This window comes from Phocoena sinus, chromosome 11, assembly GCF_008692025.1.
Source record: "Phocoena sinus isolate mPhoSin1 chromosome 11, mPhoSin1.pri, whole genome shotgun sequence".
Lineage (NCBI taxonomy): Eukaryota > Metazoa > Chordata > Mammalia > Artiodactyla > Phocoenidae > Phocoena > Phocoena sinus.
In genome coordinates this window covers 34381625-34400395 of record NC_045773.1, presented here as the reverse complement: position 1 = coordinate 34400395, position 18771 = coordinate 34381625, and the positions used below count along the sequence as shown (strand labels likewise).

General features: G+C 41.1%; 1 protein-coding gene across 1 annotated transcript in view; it reads left to right on the top strand.

Annotated features, from left to right (window-relative positions):
- CACNA2D3 (calcium voltage-gated channel auxiliary subunit alpha2delta 3) overlaps positions 1–18771 on the top strand; it is a 795852-nt gene that overhangs the window by 558564 nt on the left and 218517 nt on the right. Inside the window, exon 14 of the mRNA XM_032649095.1 lies at positions 9818–9835. Coding sequence (XP_032504986.1) covers positions 9818–9835 — 18 coding nt within the window. The remainder of the gene's footprint in view (positions 1–9817; positions 9836–18771) is intronic.

The following is an 18771-nucleotide window of genomic DNA, read 5'->3' as shown; positions in this document are numbered from 1 at the left end:
CCACCAAGTTAAAACTGAGAGACAGAGAGAGAGAGAGAGAGAGGGAGAGGAGAGAGAGGAGAGAGAGCAGCTCTCCTTTTAAAAGGCCTGTCAAGTCCCACAATTTGTGCAGGACTTAACTTTGGTATTTATTTTAATTCATCAAACAATTGTAATTCTCATGGCTCCCCAATGCATTTCACGTGACATAAGCTGTGATTCAACACAAATACTTTCCTAAGGTATTTATCATTCTATTAATGTTCACATCTCTAAGGTTTCTTTTCCGTTGTGTGAAAAGATGTTTAATATGTAAGAGACCCTTCTTTAAGTGATTCTTCATTTTAGGCTCAATTTCTCACCTCTTGATACATTTCTGCACTCTTGAGAAGTGCTAGAGAAACATGTGAGCTTCCTTTTTAATAGTGGCAGCTTTAAGTAGGAGCAAAGAATCAGAAAAACATGCTTGCATTCCTGTCTTCTTAAATTGGGAGACCTTTCGGCATAAAAGAGCTTGGAAATGTATTGTTGGGAGGTTGGGGTCTGCCCTTTGTGGACATTCTCTGTACCATTCTGGAGAAGTCTCTGAGATCCAAGACACTTCGTTGGTTTGCGTTTATCCCTTCTACCCTTTGTTGGGCTCCATCCACAGGGCAGGGCCTTACGATGGGTTCAAGAAAGCCCCAGTCTTAGTGTCTGTGAAGAGAGAGCATTGTTCACAGGGACAAAAGAATGGAAAAGGCAGAAAATTCAAATGAAGACCATAGGATATCTCGTTTAGTTATCTTGCATCTTCTGGCACTTGCAGGGTTATAAACTCTAGAGAGACAGAGAGAGTTTGTCATCACAATTCCCAACTGTTTGTGGCCTTTATTAACGTGTGAGTTGAATTGAATTTGCACGTTCTAAAGTCAGGAAACCCCACTCTCTAATTTATTGTCTATGGAACATCGTATAATTACATAACCTCTAAATGCCATTTTATTTCTCATCTGTAAAATGGGGATAATAAGAGTACCCAGTATTGGGTTGTTGTGATTTAGTGGGGTGATGCAAATAAAGGGCTTAACAAAGTACCTAGTGACAAGTTCACACTCAATAAATGTTAGTCTCTATGAAAAGTAAATCTTGAAAATGATGTAATTCTTAGATTTGGTATCTGATATATGGATAATGTTATTTCCATTCCAGATTAGAAAATGCTTTTCGAAACCCTGCACGCTGTAATGGCAGTCACAAACACCGTGACATTAAACCACAGCCTAATAGACTCAATGTAGAAAAATAGATAAATGTATCTCATAAATATTCAGTCTTTCTCCACATACCTATAATTTCAATTCCTTGCCTGAGCCATTGGGAAAGCTATTATATCTTATTTTATGGATTGACTGACTGCCTTTCTGTTGTTCTTAGACTATCAGCCTTACTTCAAATGCATAAATCCTTGTTCATGCTTCCTTAACCACCAATAAAGGGAACAGTTACTGTGCTACAAAGCAAGAAAAATTGACTTTAAAAACAACACTCTTCTAATGGTCTTACCTTTATCTACAGTACAGTTTCTCACCTTCGGCACAGCTGCCAAATGGGCAGGATAATTCTTGGTAGTGGGGGCTGTCCTGTGCATTGTAAGATGTTTAGCAGCTTCCCTGGCCTCCACCTGCTAGAGGCCAATAGCTTTCGCTCCTTCCACTGCCCCCAGTTTTGGCAGCCCCACATGTCTCCAGACAGTCCTCCGCTGTGGGGAACTGTTGGCATACAGGAAGAAAGAACTCGGCCTTCATATTGTGAGCTTTGGGCCACTGGACAGAAGAACCTCAAGTCCAGCGTTGCAGGTCCAGAACTACCCAAAACACACACTGTCAAACTCACAGATTATCTGTTGACTCTAAGATTCAGCAGATTCAGATAGCAGGTGGAATAATCAGCACCATAACTTTTTTTTTTTAGATGTATTTATTATTTATTTATTTATTTTTGGCTGTCATGTGTCTTAGTTGTGGCATGTGGGATCTTTTTTTTTTTTAACATCTTTATTGGAGTATAATTGCTTTACAATGGTGTGTTAGTTTCTGCTTTATAACAAAGTGAATCAGTTATACATGCACATATGTTCCCATATCTCTTCCTTCTTGCATCTCCCTCACTCCCACCCTCCCTATCCCACCCCTCTAGGTGGTCACAAAGCAGCGAGTTGATCTCCCTGTGCTATGCGGCTGCTTCCCACTAGCTATCTGTTTTAGGTTTGGTACTGTATATATGTCCATGCCACTCTCTCACTTTGTCCCAGCTTACCCTTCCCCCTCCCTGTATCCTCAAGTCCATTCTCTAGTAGGTCTGTGTCTTTATTCCTGTCTTACCCCTAGGTTCTTCATGACATTTTTTTTTTCTTAAATTCCCTATATATGTGTTAGCATACGGTATTTGTCTTTCTCTTTGTGACTTACTTAACTGTATGACAGACTCTGGGTCCATCCACCTCATTACAAATAGCTCAATTTCGTTTCTTTTTATGGCTGAGTAATATTCCATTGTATATATGTGCCACATCTTTATCCATTCATCCGATGATGGACACTTAGGTTGCTTCCATCTCCTGGCTATTGTAAATAGAGCTGCAATGAACATTTTGGTACATGACTCTTTTTGAATTATGGTTTTCTCAGTGTATATGCCCAGTAGTGGGATTGCTGGGTCATATGGTAGTTCTATTTGTAGTTTTTTAAGGAACCTCTATACTGTTCTCCATAGTGGCTGTACCAATTCACATTTCCACCAGCAGTGCAAGAGTGTTCCCTTTTCTCCACACACTCTCCAGCATTTATTGTTTCTAGATTTTTTGATGATGGCCATTCTGACTGGTGTGAGATGATATCTAATGGTAGTTTTGATTTTCATTTCCTTAATGATTAATGATGTTAAGCCTTCTTTCATGTGTTTGTTGGCAGTCTCTATATCTTCTTTGGAGAAATGTCTGTTTAGGTCTTCTGCCCATTTTTGGATTGAGTTTTTTTTTTTTTGTTATTGAACTGCATGAGCTGTTTGTAAATTTTAGAGATTAATCCTTTGTCAGTTGCTTCATTTGCAAATATTTTCTCCCATTCTGAGGGTTGTCTTTTTGTCTTGTTTATGGTTTCCTTTGCTGTGAAAAAGCTTTGAAGTTTCATTAGGTCCCATTTGTTTATTTTTATTTCCATTTCTCTAGGAGGTGGGTCAAAAAGGATCTTGCTGTGATTTATGTCATAGAGTGTTCTATGTTTTCCTCTAAGAATTTGATAGTTTCTGGCCTTACATTTAGGTCTTTAATCCAGTTTGAGCTTATTTTTATGTATGGTGTTAGGGAGTGATCTAATCTCATACTTTTACATGTACCTGTCCAGTTTTCCCAGCACCACTTATTGAAGAGGCTGCCCTTTCTACACTGTACATTCCTGCCTCCTTTATCAAAGATAAGGTGACCATATGTGCGTGGGTTTATCTCTGGGCTTTCTATCCTGTTCCATTGATCTATCTTTCTGTTTTTGTGCCAGTACCATACTGTCTTTTTTTTTTTTTTTTTTTTTTTGCGCTATGCGGGCCTCTCACTGTTTGCGGAGCACAGGCTCCGGACGCGCAGGCTCAGCAGCCATGGCTCACGGGCCAGCCACTCCGCGGCATGTGGGATCTTCCCGGACCGGGGCACGAACCCGTGTCCCCTGCATCGGCAGGCGGACTCTCAACCACTGCGCCACCAGGGAAGCCCCATACTGTCTTGATTACTGTAGCTTTGTAGTATAGTCTGAAGTCAGGGAGCCTGATTCCTCCAGCTCCGTTTTTCGTTCTCAAGATTCCTTTGGCTATTCGGGGTCTTTTGTGTTTCCATACAAATTGTGAAATTTTTTGTTCTAGTTCTGTGAAAAATGCCAGTGGTAGTTTGATAGGGATTGCATTGAATCTGTAGATTGCTTTGGGTAGTAGAGTCATTTTCACAGTGTTGATTCTTCCTATCCAGGAACATGGTATATCTCTCCATTTGTTTGTATCATCTTTAATTTCTTTCATCAGTGTCTTATAATTTTCTGCATACATGTCTTTTGTCTCCTTAGGTAGGTTTATTCCTAGATATTTTATTCTTTATGTTGCAATGGTAAACAAGAGTGTTTTCTTGATTTCACTTTCAGATTTTTCATCATTAGTGTGTAGGAATGCCAGAGATTTCTGTGCATTAATTTTGTATTCTGCTACTTTACCAAATTCGTTGATTAGCTCTAGTAGTTTTCTGGTAGCATCTTTAGGATTCTCTATGTATAGTATCATGTCATCTGCAAACAGTGACAGCTTTACTTCTTCTTTTCTGATTTGGATTCCTTTTATTTCCTTTTCTTCTCTGATTGCTGTGACTAAAACTTCCAAAACTATGTTGAATAAGAGTGGTGAGAGTGGGCAACCTTTTCTTGTTCCTGATTTTAGTGGAAATGCTTTCAGTTTTTCACCACTGAGGACGATGTTGGCTGTGGGTTTGTCATATATGCCCTTTATTATGTTGAGGAAAGTTCCCTCTATGCCTACTTTCTGGAGGGTTTTTATCATAAATGGGTGTTGAATTTTGTCGAAAGCTTTCTCTGCATCTACTGAGAAGACCATATGGTGTTTTTCCTTCAGTTTGTTAATATGGTGTATCACATTGATTGATTTGCATATATTGAAGAATCCTTGCCTTCCTGGAATAAACCCCACTTGATCATGGTGTATCATCCTTTTAATGTGCTGTTGGATTCTGTTTGCTGGTATTTTGTTGAGGATATTTGCATCTATGTTCATCAGTGATATTGGCCTGTAGTTTTCTTTCTTTGTGACGTTCTTGTCTGGTTTTGGTATCAGGGTGATGGTGGCCTCATAGAATGAGTTTGGGAGTGTTCCTCCCTCTGCTATATTTTGGAAGAGTTTAAGAAGGTTAGGTGTTAGCTCTTCTCTAAATGTTTGATAGAATTTGCCTGTGAAGCCATCTGGTCCTGGGCTTTTGTTTGTTGGAAGATTTTTAATCACTGTTTCAATTTCAGTGCTTGTGATTGGTCTGTTCATATTTTCTGTTTCTTCCTGATTCAGTCCTGGCAGGTTGTATGTTTCTAACAATTTGTCCATTTCTTCCAGGTTGTCCATTTTATTGGCATAGAGTTGCTTGTAGTATTCTCTCATGACCTTTTTTATTTCTGCAGTGTCAGTTGTTACTTCTCCTTTTTCATTACTAATTCTGTTGATTTGAGTCTTCTCCCTTCTTTTCTTGATGAGTCTGGCTAATGGTTTATCAATTTTGTTTATCTTCTCAAAGAACCAGCTTTTATTTTTATTGATCTGTGCTATCGTCTCCTTCATTTCTTTTTCATTTATTTCTGATCTGACCTTTATGATTTCTTTCCTTCTGCTAACTTTGGGGTTTTTTTGTTCTTCTTTCTCTAATTGCTTTACGTGGAAGGTTAGGTTGTTTATTCAAGATGTTTCCTGTTTCTTAAGATAGGATCGTATTGCTATAAACTTTCCTCTTAGAACTGCTTTTGCTGCATTCCATAGGTTTTGGGTCATCGTGTGTTCATTGTCATTTGTTTTTAGGTATTTTTTGATTTCCTCTTTGACTTCTTCAGTGATCACTTCGTTATTAAGTAGTCTGTTGTTTAGCCTCCATGTGTTTGTATTTTTTACAGATCTTTTCTTGTAATTGATATCTAGTCCTATAGCGTTGTGGTCGGAAAAGATACTTGATACAATTTCAATTTTCTTAAATTTACCAAGGCTTTGTTTGTGACCCAAGATATGATCTATCCTGGAGAATGTTCCAGAAGCACTTGAGAAAAATGTGTATTCTGTTGTTTTTGGATGGAATGTCCTATGAATATAAATTGAGTCCACCTTGTTTAATGTATCATTTAAAGCTTGTGTTTCCTTATTTATTTTCATTTTGGATGATCTGTCCATTGGTGAAAGTGGGGTGTTAAAGTCCCTTACTATGAAAGTGTAACTGTCGATTTCCCCTTTTATGGCTGTTAGTATTTGCCTTATGTACTGAGGTGCTCCTATGTTAGGTGCATAAATATTTACAATTGTTATATCTTCTTCTTGGATCGATCCCTTGATCGTTATGTAGTGTCCTTCTTTGTCTCTTCTAATAGTCTTTATTTTAAAGTCTGTTTTGTCTGATATGAGAATTGCTACTCCAGCTTTCTTTTGGTTTCCATTTGTATGGAATATCTTTTTCCATCCCTCACTTTCAGTCTGTATGTGTCTCAAGGTCTGAAGTGGGTCTTTCATAGACAGCATATATATGGGTCGTGTTTTTGTATCCATTCAGCCAGTCTGTGTCTTTTGGTGGGAGCATTTAATGCATTTACATTTAAGGTAATTATCGATATGTATGTTCCTATTCCCATTTTCTTAATTGTTTTGGGTTTGTTATTGTAGGTCTTTTCCTTCTCTTGTGTTTCTTGCCTAGAGAAGATCCTTTAGCATTTTTTGTAAAGGTAGTTTGGTGGTGCTGAACTCTCTCAGCTTTTGCTTGTCTGTAAAGGTTTTAATTTCTCCATCAAATCTGAATGAGATCCTTGCTGGGTAGAGTAATCTTGGTTGTAGGTTTTTCTCCTTCAACACTTTACATATGTCCTGCCAGTGCATTCTGGCTTGCAGAGTTCCTGCTGAAAGATCAGCTGTTAACCTTATGGGGATTCCCTTGTGTGTTATTTGTTGTTTTTCCCTTGCTGCTTTTAATATGTTTTCTTTGTATTTAATTTTTGACAGCTTGATTAATATGTGTCTTGGCATGTTTCTCCTTGGATTTATCCTGTATGGGACTCTCTGCGATTCCTGGACTTGATTAACTCTTTCCTTTTGCATATTAGGGAAGTTTTCAACTATAATCTCTTCAAATATTTTCTCAGTACCTTTCTTTTTCTCTTCTTCTTCTGGAACCCCTATAATTCGAATGTTGGTGCGTTTAATGTTGTCCCAGAGGTCTCTGAGACTGTGGTCAGTTCTTTTCATTCTTTTTTCTTTATTCTGCTCTGCAGTAGTTATTTCCACTATTTTATCTTCCAGGTCACTTATCCATTCTTCTGCCTCAGTTATTCTGCTATTGATCCCTTCTAGAGTATTTTGAATTTCATTTATTGTGCTGTTCATCATTGCTTGTTTCATCTTTAGTTCTTCTAGGTCCTTGTTAAATGTTTCTTGCATTTTGTCTATTCTACTTCCAAGATTTTGGTTCATCTTTACTCTCATTATTCTGAATTATTTTTCAGGTAGACTGCCTATTTCCTCTTCATTTGTTAGTTCTGGTGGGTTTTTATCTTGCTCCTTCATCTGCTGTGTGTTTTTCTGTCTTCTCATTTTGCTTATCTTACTGTGTTTGGGGTCTCCTTTTTGCAGGCTGCAGGTTCATAGTTCCCATTGTTTTTGGTGTCTGTCCTCAGTGGCTAAAGTTGGTTCAGTGGGTTGTGTAGGCTTCCTGGCGGAGGGGACTAGTGCCTGTGTTCTGGTGAATGAAGCTGGATATTGTCTTTCTGGTGAGCAGATCCACGTCTGGTGGTGTGTTTTGGGATGTCTGTGGACTTACTATGATTTTAGGCAACCTCTCTGCTAATGGGTGGGGTTGTGTTCCTGTCTTGCTAGTTGTTTGGCATAGGGTGTCCAGCACTGTAGTTTGCTGGTCATTGAGTGAAGCTGGGTGTTGGTGTTGAGATGGAGATCTCTGGGAGATTTTCGCCGTTTGATATTACGTGGAGCTGGGTGGTCTCTTGTGGACCAGTGTCCTGAAGTTGGCTCTCCCATCTTGGAGGCACAGCAGTGACTCCTGGCTGCAGCACCAAGAGCCTTTCATCCACACGGCTCAGAATAAAAGGGAGAAAAAGTAGAAAGAAAGAGAGAAAGAGAGAGAGTGAGAGAGAGAGAGAATAAAAGAAAAGAAAAGAAAGTTATTAAAATAAAAAAATAATTATTAAGAAAAAAAAATTTTTAAGTGTAAAAAAAAACGGACAAATAGATTCCTAGGACAAATCCTGAAAGCAGAGTTATACAGACAAAATCTCACACAGAAGCATACACATACACACTCACAAAAAGAGGAAAAGGGGAAAACATCATAAATCTTGCTCTCAAAGTCCACCTCCTCAATTTGGGATGATTTCGTTGTCCATTCAGGTATTCCACAGATACAGGGTACATCAAGTTGATTGTGGAAATTTAATCCGCTTCTCCTGAGGCTGCTGGGAAGAGATTTCCTTTTCTCTTCTCTGTTGTTCTCACAGCTCCCAGGGGCTCAGCTTTGTATTTGGCCCCACCTCTGCGTGTAGGTCGCCGGAGGGCGTCTGTTCTTCACTCGGACAGGACGGGGTTAAAGGAGCCACTGATTCGGGGGTTCTGGCTCACTCAGGCCGGGGTGAAGGTGGGGCACGGAGTGCGGGGCGAGCCTGCGGCGTCAGAGGCCAGCGTGACGTTGCACCAGCCTGAGGCGCACCGTGTGTTCTCCCGGGGGATTTGTCCCTGCATCCCGGGACCCTGGCAGTGGCGGGCTGCACAGGCTCCCCGGTAGGGGGGTGTGGATAGTGACCTGTGCTCGCACACAGGCTTCTTGGTGGCGGCAGCAGCAGCTTTAGCGTCTCATGCCTGTCTCTGGGGTCCGCGCTATTAGCCGCGGCTCGCGCCCGTCTCTGGAGCTCATTTAAGCAGCACTCTTAATCCCCTCTCCTCGCGCACCGGGAAACAAAGAGGGAAGAAAAAGTCTCTTGCCTCTTCGGCAGGTGCAGACTTTTTCCCGGACTCCCTCCCGGCTAGCCGTGATGCACTAGCCCCTTCAGGCTGTGTTCACACCGCCAGTCCTCTCCCTGTGCTCCGACCGAAGCCCGAGCCTCAGCTCCCAGCCCTGCCCGCCCCGACGGGTGAGCAGACAAGCCTCTCGGGCTGGTGAGTGCTGGTCGGCACAGATCCTCTGAGCGGAGATCTCTCCGCTTTGCTCTCCGCACCCCTGTGGGTGTGCTCTCCTGCGCGGCACCGAAGTTCCCCCACTCCGCCACCCCCAGTCTCCGCCCGCGAAGGGGCTTGTAGTGTGTGGAAACCGTTCCTCCTTCACGGCTCCCTCCCACTGGTGTAGGTCCCGTCCCTATTCTTTTGTCTCTGTTTATTCTTTTTTCTTTTGCCGTACCCAGGTACGTGGGGAGTTTCTTGCCTTTTGGGAGGTCTGAGGTCTTCTGCCTTTGTTCAGTAGGTGTTCTGTAGGAGCTGTTCCACATATAGATGTATTTCTGATGTATCTGTGGGGAGGAAGGTGATCTCTGCGTCTTACTCTTCCGCCGTCTTCCCCCTCTCTTGGCATGTGGAATCTTTTGTTGCTGTGTGCAGGCTCTTTGTTGTGGTGCACGGGCTTCTCTCTAGTTGTGGTGTTTGGGTTTTCTCTTCTCTAGTTGTGGTGTGCAGACTCCAGGGCACGTGGGCTCTGTAATTGTGGCACACAGATTTCAGAGCACATGGGCTCTGTAGTTTGCAGCACGCGGGTTCTAGTTGAGGTGCGCAAGCTCAGTAGTTGCGGCGCGCGGGCTTAGTTGCCCCTCAGCATGTGGGATCTTAGTTCCCTTACCAGGGATCAAACCCGAGTCTCTTGCATTGTAAGGCAGATTCTTTATCACTGGACCACCAGGGAAGTCCCAGCACCATAGCTTTATATGGGGAAGTGACTTGGCTTTAGTTTTTATTTTCCTCTTTTTCTCCCCGTTTTGGTCTTTCCATTTGCCAATGACAGCCAAATGAAGTTTTACAGTTAATCTTAACTTCTTATATAATGATTGCTTTTTCTTCTTTTTTCCCCCTTATTTTTCAGCTCCCTCAGGCACAAAAGGTAAACTCTTTTCCATCACATTCCAGTCATCCCCAGAACTCACGAATTGTGCATGCCTCCATGGTCTTGTGCATTCGGCACTGTTCATGACCAGTGAAATGGTTTTCCTCTTAGGACTTCAGGAGCCTGAAGTTGGGCAGGAACAGAAAGGCCAACAGACTTAGCTGTCCACTAGCCCCTCGCCAACTTAGTCCCACCAGAGAGCTGTATGGTGGCCAGTGGTTTGGGGATGAATCTATGCCCAACCATTTTGCTAAGAATTCTCAAATAATAGGTCAAGTGTAAGTTTGGCACATTCCTTCAAACATAGCGTTCCAGATCTTCCCTGGGATACTTTCCTAGGGAGATAGGTAATATGAATAATTAATTAAAGCCCAGTAACCATGTTTAGATTCTGGGCTCTTAATCCAAATCCCTGAAACTCACCTTGGGTTTCATTAATTGCAAACTCAACAGCTGCTTTGCTTGTCTCAACACCCATACCACTCAGAGAACATTAAAGCAGAGTTCTTGCCAATGGTCAGACCCTTTCACTGGTCCTCATTATCTGTCTGAGATGATCTGGTGCCACCATCTAGAATGTTCTCTGTCCAGAAAGATTACATGTGGTTGCAGTGCTGACTTTGCTGTATCATTCCCATGGCATGTCACTGCATCCTAAGGACAGTTATGGCAGAAAACATGTCACGTGATGCCTGCTGCATTGTTCTTATGTATTTCACAAACAAAAGCAAGATTTTCAGAAGATAGAGTAATTTCTGGGGCCCAGATGTGAGTTGGTTTCATTTCAAGAGTTGAGGTAGGGCACCACCCTGAAATTTAAGCAGTACCTCCTAAGCCCTCCAAATCAGAGATGATTTGGTTTTTTCTCACTAAGAGAGATATCACAACTGTTCTACAAAAGACAGTCTGTTCAGACCATATGGACAACCAGAGGCCCAGAAATCATTACACAATTACTCAAATATATTTGAGATATTTAAACAAGGCAAGACATGCTAGTGTGTGACTTGGCTTGTGTTAATGTTTGATTACACTTCAGTGCCATCACAAAAGGACTGAACACTTCATTAAAAGTTAAAGTATTTGAGTAGAGCAACAGCTTCCAGGGTAAATATATGTTCAGAATTCCACATTATCTGGAAGGCTCGGCATCCTTGATAGGTCATGCTTGCTTAATTGCCCACATTTGAAGTTTCTTTGCAAAGTGACTTAAACTCAGTGCCTAAAAATGGACTGGCCTCAACTTACTAGTATTTATTCATCAAATTTCCACTGATCCGTAGACAAAAGCGTTTGCTTGTAAAAGATTCCTCATGAATTTGAGGTGCCATCAGCCATGGAGTTTAAAACAAAGTTCAAAACAAACCAGCACAGAATATGGTAAGAACAAATGTTGCTGGGCCATATGATTCTTCAATAGCACTTAGCTCATCACACTCTTTTCTTCTATCATCATATCTTATCTTGACTCACATCACATGCCCTGAAAAGTGGAGCCTATTATTATGATTATTGAAAGTACAGTAGTGAGGAAGATGCTCCAGGGGCTTTTCCTGTGTCCCAAAGATATTTGACTGCCCAGCAGATTCGTTCTGCAACCCTAGATGACAAAGAGTAACCCTGCCTCCCATTCCTCACTATGGCTACAAATGGTCTTCTGTTATAATAGAGAAAGGTATTTACCTTAAACAAAAAAATTAAGAGCCGTGTGTGAAATGATTTCAGAATTCTTTGGATAATTTCTGGGAAATTCAGCTCTTTGGAGAAGGAGTTTGACTATAAACCTCGGGTATCTGGGCTGGAAGATGAGGAGGGTTGAGGAGAGACACGTTGCTGATTGAAGGCATTCACCCTCAGGACCACTAGTCTCAATTGTTGATGTATGAGCATCCCTACCCGTCATGTTCCTTCCCTTCCCCTCCCCAATGTTACCAAAGGCTTTTGACAGAAGGTTAAGGTTCTTACAATCATCAGTTCCCCTCAAATGTATTGTCTTGCTGCTTTACCAGCAAAAGAAGATGGTGGGTTCCATTCTAGCCATTATCTGTTTGTGACCATGAGCAAGTCACTTAACATCTCTAAGTCACTTAACCTCTCGTTATTCAACAAGAACGAGAGGCTGACTTTGTAGTTTTGTCATGAGAGTTATTTCTCTTACTTGCACCTACCACAGAGCCTGACATATGCTGAAACTCACAAAATTTAGAGTTCCTATTACCATTTGCTCAGCTTGGCCCCCAGTGCTTTAGAGCAGATGAAGAGTGCAGTCAGACATGATGTGGTGGTCTGGGACCTCCATAGTGTTTTGTGGTCCTGACTCAAGCCTAATGAGTAATCAGGAGATGTCAAAAGAGCCTAGAAGGAATGTGATGCTTCTCTTGGTTCATTAAAAACTCTGTGTATCACCTGCCTGTACCTCCTACATGGAGTCAGAAAGAAATGGAGACTGGACTTGAAATCCCAACAAAGCAAAGGCTTTCAGAAACAATTGTTTTGAGAGATTTCTTCCCAAAGCCTTTGACATTACCCATAGATTTCACCCATCCATGGCCATGATTATAATGAGTCCCTTCCAAACCCAAGAGTTTGTTGTTCTGGGGGTAAAAGGGAGGTAGCTCCAGCTGCTCTGTCTTTGGCCAGCTTTTCACATGAGGTCATGAGTGCATACATTGCACCATATGGTGTCTGCATTTGTGCTATGTTTTTGTTGGAATCTCTCTTTGTATCATCTGCAACTGTTTTCTCTATAAATATTTTAAATAGTTATGTCTCTGTAAACATGCTTATTTTAATCTCTTGGCTGATCTACAACTAAAAATGTCCCATTTGGGTATCCCACTTATGTGTAGCAGTCATTAACGATTGTTGTCTATAAATTATCATTTTCGTGATGCTAATAATTTGAGGGTTTTCCAAAACTTCTCTTCTAGCCCTTTTGGCTACTTTCTAGAAAAATGGTTTGCAAAAAAAAAAAAAAAAAAAAAAATTTTGTTTTTCCTGTGATTCTTAAGCACCTCTGAGATAATTTCTAGATTCTATAAATTTCAACCCTTAATACAAAATAGGGGTAGTACTAACTGGTTATACACTTGACCAATAAATATTTTCACCAAATACATAGGCAGTGTCCTGAATCTTGGTTAAAAAAAACATGTAGCAATACAGACCTGATGCCTTCAGGCCATCACAAAACTGTTCTTTTTAGTGAAAATTGAACCACTTTCTCCATTGAATTGATTGTTCTTGAGTTCAACAATGAAGAGAGGTCCATATGTAAGAAAGGTTTGCCTTTTTTCCCTTACATGGTACCTGACTTCTACAAAAATGGCTGGGAGATTCCATTTTATAATAATAACAGAATTACCCACAGCCTTTGCAAATGTATGTTCAGTAGTCTCAAAAATAGTCCAGTTTTCATACTACATATTCATCCATGTAGGTTCTGTCTATAGGAACTAAACATCAGTTGTTCACTGTGTGATTAATCACTATAGCATGGAGCCTTGAAAACTTAAAGGAAAAAATACTCTTTGGGGTATTCCAAATTTGGCTGTTCACATGGTTAACTTTTCCGCACATAGGTTTTCCCCTCCCCTTCATTTTGTGCTGTCTTCAAACAGCTTTGGAATTTGTCAAAGACAGTGTCTTGAAAGTTTTGAAGGTACTCCGTGTGTTGCCTGGCACTATATTAGTTAATATCAGCATGAAAATTCTGAGCAGGCATAAGCATTTTTCTCAAAACCATGGTTAAAGAAAACCACATCTCTAATCCTGTTTGGAACAGCAATTGATGGATTCAGGGCTGCACAGTATGGCAAAACGATCCCTGTTTAATAGCCAGACCGTGTGTTTTGTTTCCTGTTAGGAATAGCTTAACTTGCCTTCTTGAACAAACACAGCAGGGCTTGAGATCTGTTGTTCTATGCCTGCTGTGATATTCTGTGCTGCTTAACTTGTATGAGGACTCAGGAGTGCATAAATTAGCTTCTTAAAAGAGTGTCGATTTGGGGGTTTTCTTTCAGGATGGAACTGTTTTATTAATTTCTCCCCCTAAGTGTAAATGGGATCCTGAATCCATTTGCATTTTCTTTGTTTCCTTGTTTATATTATATTTAGAAGGAATAAATGGAAGCAGTCATTTATCTAAAGACTTTTCTTTTCTTTTCTTTTTCTTTTTCTTTTTCTTTAGGTATAGACTCATGCAAGCAGAATTTGGCCAGCTCTTATCTCACTGTAATCAGATTTCAGCAATTGTGGGGCATCATTTATCATTCCTTGTCTCTTTTAACTTCTGCACTTTGAAATGTTGACTTGTCATTGAAAACAGAAATTTGAAAGTTTGCAAAGCTGCTGATTTCAGAGAACTGTAGGTCTAGTGATTTTAGTGTTTCATTACAGTTATATAACCAGCTAAATCAATGCAAATGAAGTGCAAAATGGAGAGGTGATAACTATTTACGTTTGGATCTGGTTTATGACTCATTTGCTTTTACCTTGACTGGCTTTCTGTCTAAATTATTATATTTTGTTTTGATACTCGGTTTTCTTCCTCATCATTTACTGTTTGTTTGGTTTTCTCATATATATATATAATTTTTTTTTTTTTTTTTTGCGGTACGCGGGCTTCTCACTGTTGCGGCCTCTCCCGTTGCAGAGCACAGGCTCTGGACGTGCAGGCTCAGCGGCCATGGCTCACGGGCCCAGCCGCTCCGCGGCATGTGGGATCCTCTCAGACCGGGGCACGAACCCATGTCCCCTGCATCAGCAGGCAGACTCTCAACCACTGCGCCACCAGGGAAGCCCTCATTTACTGTTTTATAGGAACACATACAGACATCTTTTATATGCATTCCCAAGCTGGGGCTGTTAAGATTGACTATCCTCAGAGTCCGAAAGATGATAACTACATCTTAAATTAGTAGATTTATTTTGTGAATAAGGCAAGGGAAATAGAAAGTGGAGCAAGTCCAGGCACTTTAGCTTCCCCCATGGTCAGTGTGATGGATTCTGTGGAAATCTGAGTTACAACATATTGTTCCACCATAATGATGATCACAGAACCAAACATTTTATTCTTTGCAGTAGTTCCATATGAGTGTACCTGTGGCATTCCAGACAAGCTGCCCTGCTGCTGAGAAAGGAGGTGAACTTTGCAAGGTTCACAGCCATGTGAATCTTAGCCAGTCCCTTTCCCATTGGCCCTGTTCAACTGTGTGTTTGAGACCGTAAATAAATGAATGCAAGACCCTCAGATTCAAAGCGTATGGCTTCCTGATGGTGGGATGACCGACAGAACAGTGCAGAGGGGCTCTGGCTGAAGCCCCATATGGGCTGATGGGGGACCAGGGAGCTCCATTTTGGAAGCAGGATGCTATTTGCATTTCTTATTTAAGAGAAAAAATTTGTTAATTTTAATCAACCTCAAAATGTGTGTCTACTTGTGTATCTGGAAAAAATGTTCAGTTTGTACCCATTTTAATATATATTTGAATTTTTGTAGCGTTATGTACTGGGTTTTTTTTCTTTTTTTTTTTTGCGGTACGCGGGCCTCTCACTGTTGTGGCCTCTCCTGTTGCGGAGCACAGGCTCCGGATGCGCAGGCTCAGCGGCCATGGCTCATGGGTCCAGCCACTCCGCGGCATGCGGGATCGTCCCAGACCGGGGCACGAACCCGCATCCCCTGCATCGGCAGGCGGACTCTCAACCACTGCGCTACAAGGGAAGCCCCCGTACTATTTTATAATAAGGAAAAGAGCAAGGTGACAACTCAGAAGTTCATGAGCAGCACTTGCCAAGGCCCACCCACGATGAATGCTTAACTCAGCAAAATAGTACTGATAACGCTAGTCCATTGTACCTTAAAAGAGACACATTTGATACAAATAAAGCAGAAATGGTTTTGAAACACTGGTATAATGTGTTCTTTAAAAAAAAAGGCTAGACACTGTAAAGTCAAAAACTAAGAATTGATTTAAAAATCCCTAATATATCAATGCTTTCTAGTCCCAGACTTACTTTTTAGTGTCTTAGAAATTTAAAGTCTTCTTTCAGAAAATTCTCATTTAGTTAAGATATGTGAATGTCTTCTACTATTTATTTAAATTAAGCACAACTATAAAATATGACTCTCTTGAGGTGTTAAAACAATACAAACTCTACTCATAACATTGCTAAAATGAAATTGCCTTTTCTTTTGAAAGTCAAAAAAAAATCTAAATAAAAACAGTGGAATTTTAAAACTTAAATTGTTCTTACCTCTCCCCAGCCCCCACCCTCACCAAAGAAATTTATATACCCTTCTTCCTTCCGTATAGAAGGGAAGGCGGAGGATTGAGAAGAGTTCTTTCAAAAAGCCCAATGAATGGGGATATTGTGGCATTAATGTCAGCATAACCCATATTAAGCCTGGGACAGTCTTGGAGAGGGTATTACAGGACACCCAATGTTCTGATTTCCTTGCTTCTAGATGCAATTCTGTAGGTCATTCTTACTGATCCTCAGGCAATATTGAACTCAAAGAACTGGATTGCTATTTTGAGGTCCCCTCTGTATTTACTGATAGATTTAGAACACCTGTATCCATCACTTGACATACTAGATATGTTTCCTGAAAAAGCAGTATATGAATCTACAGTTTATTGGTCAAGACCCTGGAAAAGAGTACCGTTTAAAGGATAGCTGCATGGAATAGCTTAATGAAGTAAAGAATTAAGCGACTGGCTTCCATGGTGGCGCAGTGGTTGAGAGTCTGCCAGCCGATACAGGGGACACGGGTTTGTGCCCTGGTCCGTGAGGATCCCATATGCCACGGAGCGGCTGGGCCCATGAACCATGGCCGCTGAGCCTGTGCATCCGGAGCCTGTGCTCCGCAACGGGAGAGGCCACAACAGGGAGAGGCCCGCGTACCGCAAAAAAAAAAAAAAAATTAAGCAACCTAGAATGTGTGAACTTGAGCCAGAAATACAATTTTTTCTGACTGTGTTATTATGTTTCCACTAGCTCAAAGGAGAGAGAGAGAGAGAATACACAATGAACAACATTTCAACACAGGACTAAGCAAAATCAATATAATTCAGTGACTAATTTGAAAACTAAATCTGTCAAACTAATTTGAAAACTAAATCTCTGTCAAAATATGAGTCAAATCTATATCAAATAATGGCAAATAACTGTCAGTGATTTTTTTTTTTTTTTGCGGTACACGGGCCTCTCACTGTTGTGGCCTCTCCTGTTGAGGAGCACAGGCTCTGGACGCACAGGCTCAGCGGCCATGGCTCACGGGCCCAGCCGCTCCGCGGCATGTGGGATCTTCCCGGACTGGGGCACGAACCCGTGTCCCCTGCATCGGCAGGCGGACTCTCAACCACTGCGCCACCAGGGAAGCCCAACTGTCAGTGATTTTAATATGACTATATAGGTCCTCACAGGAGGGAATTTCCTGAGTGGCAGATGTAGTGGGTAACTCTCATGAATTACTCAAGTGAAAACACACACTTGCACTATATACTCGTAGGCATTGCCTTTCCTTTCTTCATTTTTTTTGGCATGATTTTTTTGATACAAACAATTCTAATTTTCATCAACAGAATTTGTCTACTTTTATTGTTTCTGCACATTAAAATTGGAAAATTGGTCTGCCTTTTCATTTTTTTGTACTAAAGTCATGTATTTGTTGATCTGGTCATAGCTCAGCTGCCTGATCTTTTTTCCAGTCACATTATTCCCAGGTCAGACCCCCAATTAATGGATATATATTGATTACAAACCCAGATGTAGCCCAGTTCCATGAGAACTGGAGGGATGTCTCTGTGCAAGCTTCCAGGCATCACATGCCAAAGGATTCAACTGAAGTGACCCTCTGGGGCAAACTGGAGCAGTTGTGCAATCGTGTACAGCAATAATACTGAGAAGTCCAAAAGCAGAAAGTTAGATGTTTATCCCTTCAAATTAACTGGAAGGGTTTTGGAAAACCTAGCCTAGTTTCATGAGGTAGAAAAATGTCAGGCAATGGGCTAATGCCATGGTATGGACTTTCTTTTTCCAGAAATGACTCATGGAATTGAACCACTTGCTGAATCATGAGCCCTGTGTCCTTGGATTGGACCCATCCATGTCTGCCCGGGCCTGGGACACATTAGATGATTTGGCCAGGTGCTTCTGAAGCATCTGTCCTTCCTTTCCTGACCTCCTTCCTCTCCAACAATTTCCTTCCCAATGTGCATCCTTCCCAACCTTCTTTAATATTTGCAATTACCACCACCCCCAACTGCTTTCTAAAGCATATTGTCTATACATGGCATAAAGGAGAAGTATTTTTTTATTTTGTGTATGTAATTTGAATGAAGAGATGGATGAAGTTCAAATTTGATAGAGCAGTGGATGGATTTCAGAGAAGCTTAGCCTAGAATGGTCTTTATGAGAACAGCTGCACTTGTTGGATGTGTCAGGCATTGTATTAGGTGCTTTGCATCTACAATTCTATTTAATCCTCCCCAGAACTCTTGGAGATATTCCTATTTTAGGGATGCTTTGCTTGGTTGCCTCTTTTACTTCATTCCAAGATCCTTAAGGCAAAACATGACATTTGTCTTTGTACCCCTAAAACAGGAGGCTGAGGGCAGAATGATTTGGACAGGAGCTCTAGTGTCAGGTTGGCCAAGGCTCAAACCCACACCCTGCTACCCTCTGTGACCTAGAGCAAGGTACTTTGCTCCTTTATCTTTAATTGATTCATCTGTAAGATGGGTATAGACATTTTACAGGGTTAAATTTAAAGCTGTATAGATGTTAAATGTTTAAAGCAATATTTGGTAATAGCAAAACATGTTTGGAAATAGAATATGGCTGAGTGGATGGGTGGATGGATAGATGGAAGAATGAATGAATGGAAGGATGGATAAATACAAATGACTCAAGTAGTGTGAGTAACCTGT